At 45.9% G+C, this 1,616-nt stretch overlaps 1 protein-coding gene across 1 annotated transcript in view; it reads right to left on the bottom strand.

Annotated features, from left to right (window-relative positions):
* LOC137652816 (uncharacterized) overlaps nt 1-1,395 on the bottom strand; it is a 2,027-nt gene extending 632 nt beyond the window's left edge. Inside the window, exons 1-4 of the mRNA XM_068386224.1 lie at nt 1,370-1,395; nt 961-1,105; nt 229-461; nt 1-113 (exon numbers count right to left, since the gene is read on the bottom strand). The exon at nt 1-113 is cut by the window's left edge and continues 632 nt beyond it. Coding sequence (XP_068242325.1) covers nt 1-113; nt 229-461; nt 961-1,105; nt 1,370-1,395 — 517 coding nt within the window. The remainder of the gene's footprint in view (nt 114-228; nt 462-960; nt 1,106-1,369) is intronic.
* Nucleotides 1,396-1,616: the final 221 nt, after the last annotated feature.

Here is a 1,616-nt window from a genome sequence, read left to right as displayed (position 1 = left end):
AAGACTTTGGCAGTAGACCACGGTCGAAGTTGCCTTCGAAGTAACCCCAGGGTCTTTTTCTGATGGTAGCAGAGAGCTGTGGAGGCTTTCCGTTTCCAAAGTCGTCTTGCATCCTTAAGTTGTAATTTGAGGACAGGGTTCGTTACTGAGGCGTATTGCAAAGAGCCTAAAACTCTTTCCTGGCGTCGCCTGATGGTCTTTCCTGATTTGATAAGAGACCGGACTGACCTTGCTATTTCTTTCCTCTTGGAAGCAGGTATGGACAGGGAATGAGACTGTAGGATCCAATGAATCCCCAGCCACTGGAAAACCTGAGCTGGGGCCAGTCTCGACTTCTTCAAGTTGATCTGAAATCCTAGGGACTGCAGAAACTTGCTGATGGAGCTCACACTAGCCAGTCGTTCCAGGTACGCCGCTATTTGAAGGCCTTTTTCCAGTGGTTGAACGACTGCGTCGATAACCTTTGTGAAAATTCTTGGAGCTATGTTGAGCCCGAATGGCATAGTTTTGAGTACTTAAGCCTTTTGCTCCAGGCTGAAACAAAGGTAGGGGGAGAAGCGTCGACCTACCGGAAGATGCCAATAAGCATTGGTAAGATCTATAGAGACAGTGTAAGCCTCCCGGGGTAGTAAGGTCCGTATCTGTGAAATAGTCAGCATTCGGAACTTGTCGCACTAAACAAACAGGTTTAGACGGGACAAGTCTAGAATAGTTTGAGGTAAGATCGAATCTTTCTCGCAAATCAGGCAACTTTGAAATCTCATAGATCTTGTGCAACGGACAACTATTCTTTAACAGGTCTTACACATATTGTTCCAGATAAGGTGTTGACTTCTAGAAAAATCTCCTGACGCTTGGAGGCTGTTTCTTTCATTTCCAACCCAAGCCATTGGAAATGACGCTCTGTGCCCAAGGACTGAACGCCCACCGGTCCATGGACAAGTTAAGCCGCCCACTTACCAGAATATCCTCATTGTTTGAGCTGAGGATGTACACCCCTACTTCCTTTGCCGCCTTGATGACCACGACCTCTTGATCTACCACCTCTGTCTGAGTGGCCTCTACCGACTCTGTCTCTCTTAGGGGATCGAAAGGACGGCAACCCCTGCTCATACACCAGATTAAAAGCCGGTGTCTATAAAGGTTACCGGATGAGGAACAGCAAACACATTCTGTGGATCATTGATAGAGTAAGGTGCAAATGACCTCCTGAGATAGGTTGGTTTGCAGGACCATTTTGGTTGATGTCCTACACCAGAAGTGAATTTTCTCTTTAGAGAGATTCCCCACATCTAGAAGAGGCTCTTATTCTCGGCTGTAACTTTATCCAAAAACTCCTTCACTAACTTTTGGGGAAACAGATCCTTACCCCACATACAAGCGTCGATGAGACATTTCGGCTAATGATGTATAGTAGCTAAAGCGAGAACATGTTCTCTATAGACTCTTTGAGCCTGAAAGAAAGCATAGAGATCCTTCATAAAAGTAGCCAGGTGAGTCTTAGCCAAGAGGGAAAAAACTGGGCCGTCAGTAAAATTACCAATCATCCTTTCAATAAAGCACTGGAGAGACACTGAAGCTGATAGCCTTTCCCTACCCTCCTATTCATCTTTAAG

Source organism: Palaemon carinicauda, chromosome 14 (assembly GCF_036898095.1).
Source record: "Palaemon carinicauda isolate YSFRI2023 chromosome 14, ASM3689809v2, whole genome shotgun sequence".
Classification (NCBI taxonomy): domain Eukaryota; kingdom Metazoa; phylum Arthropoda; class Malacostraca; order Decapoda; family Palaemonidae; genus Palaemon; species Palaemon carinicauda.
The sequence above is the reverse complement of the archived record's forward strand: the minus strand, read 5'-3'. Positions and strand labels throughout refer to the sequence as shown.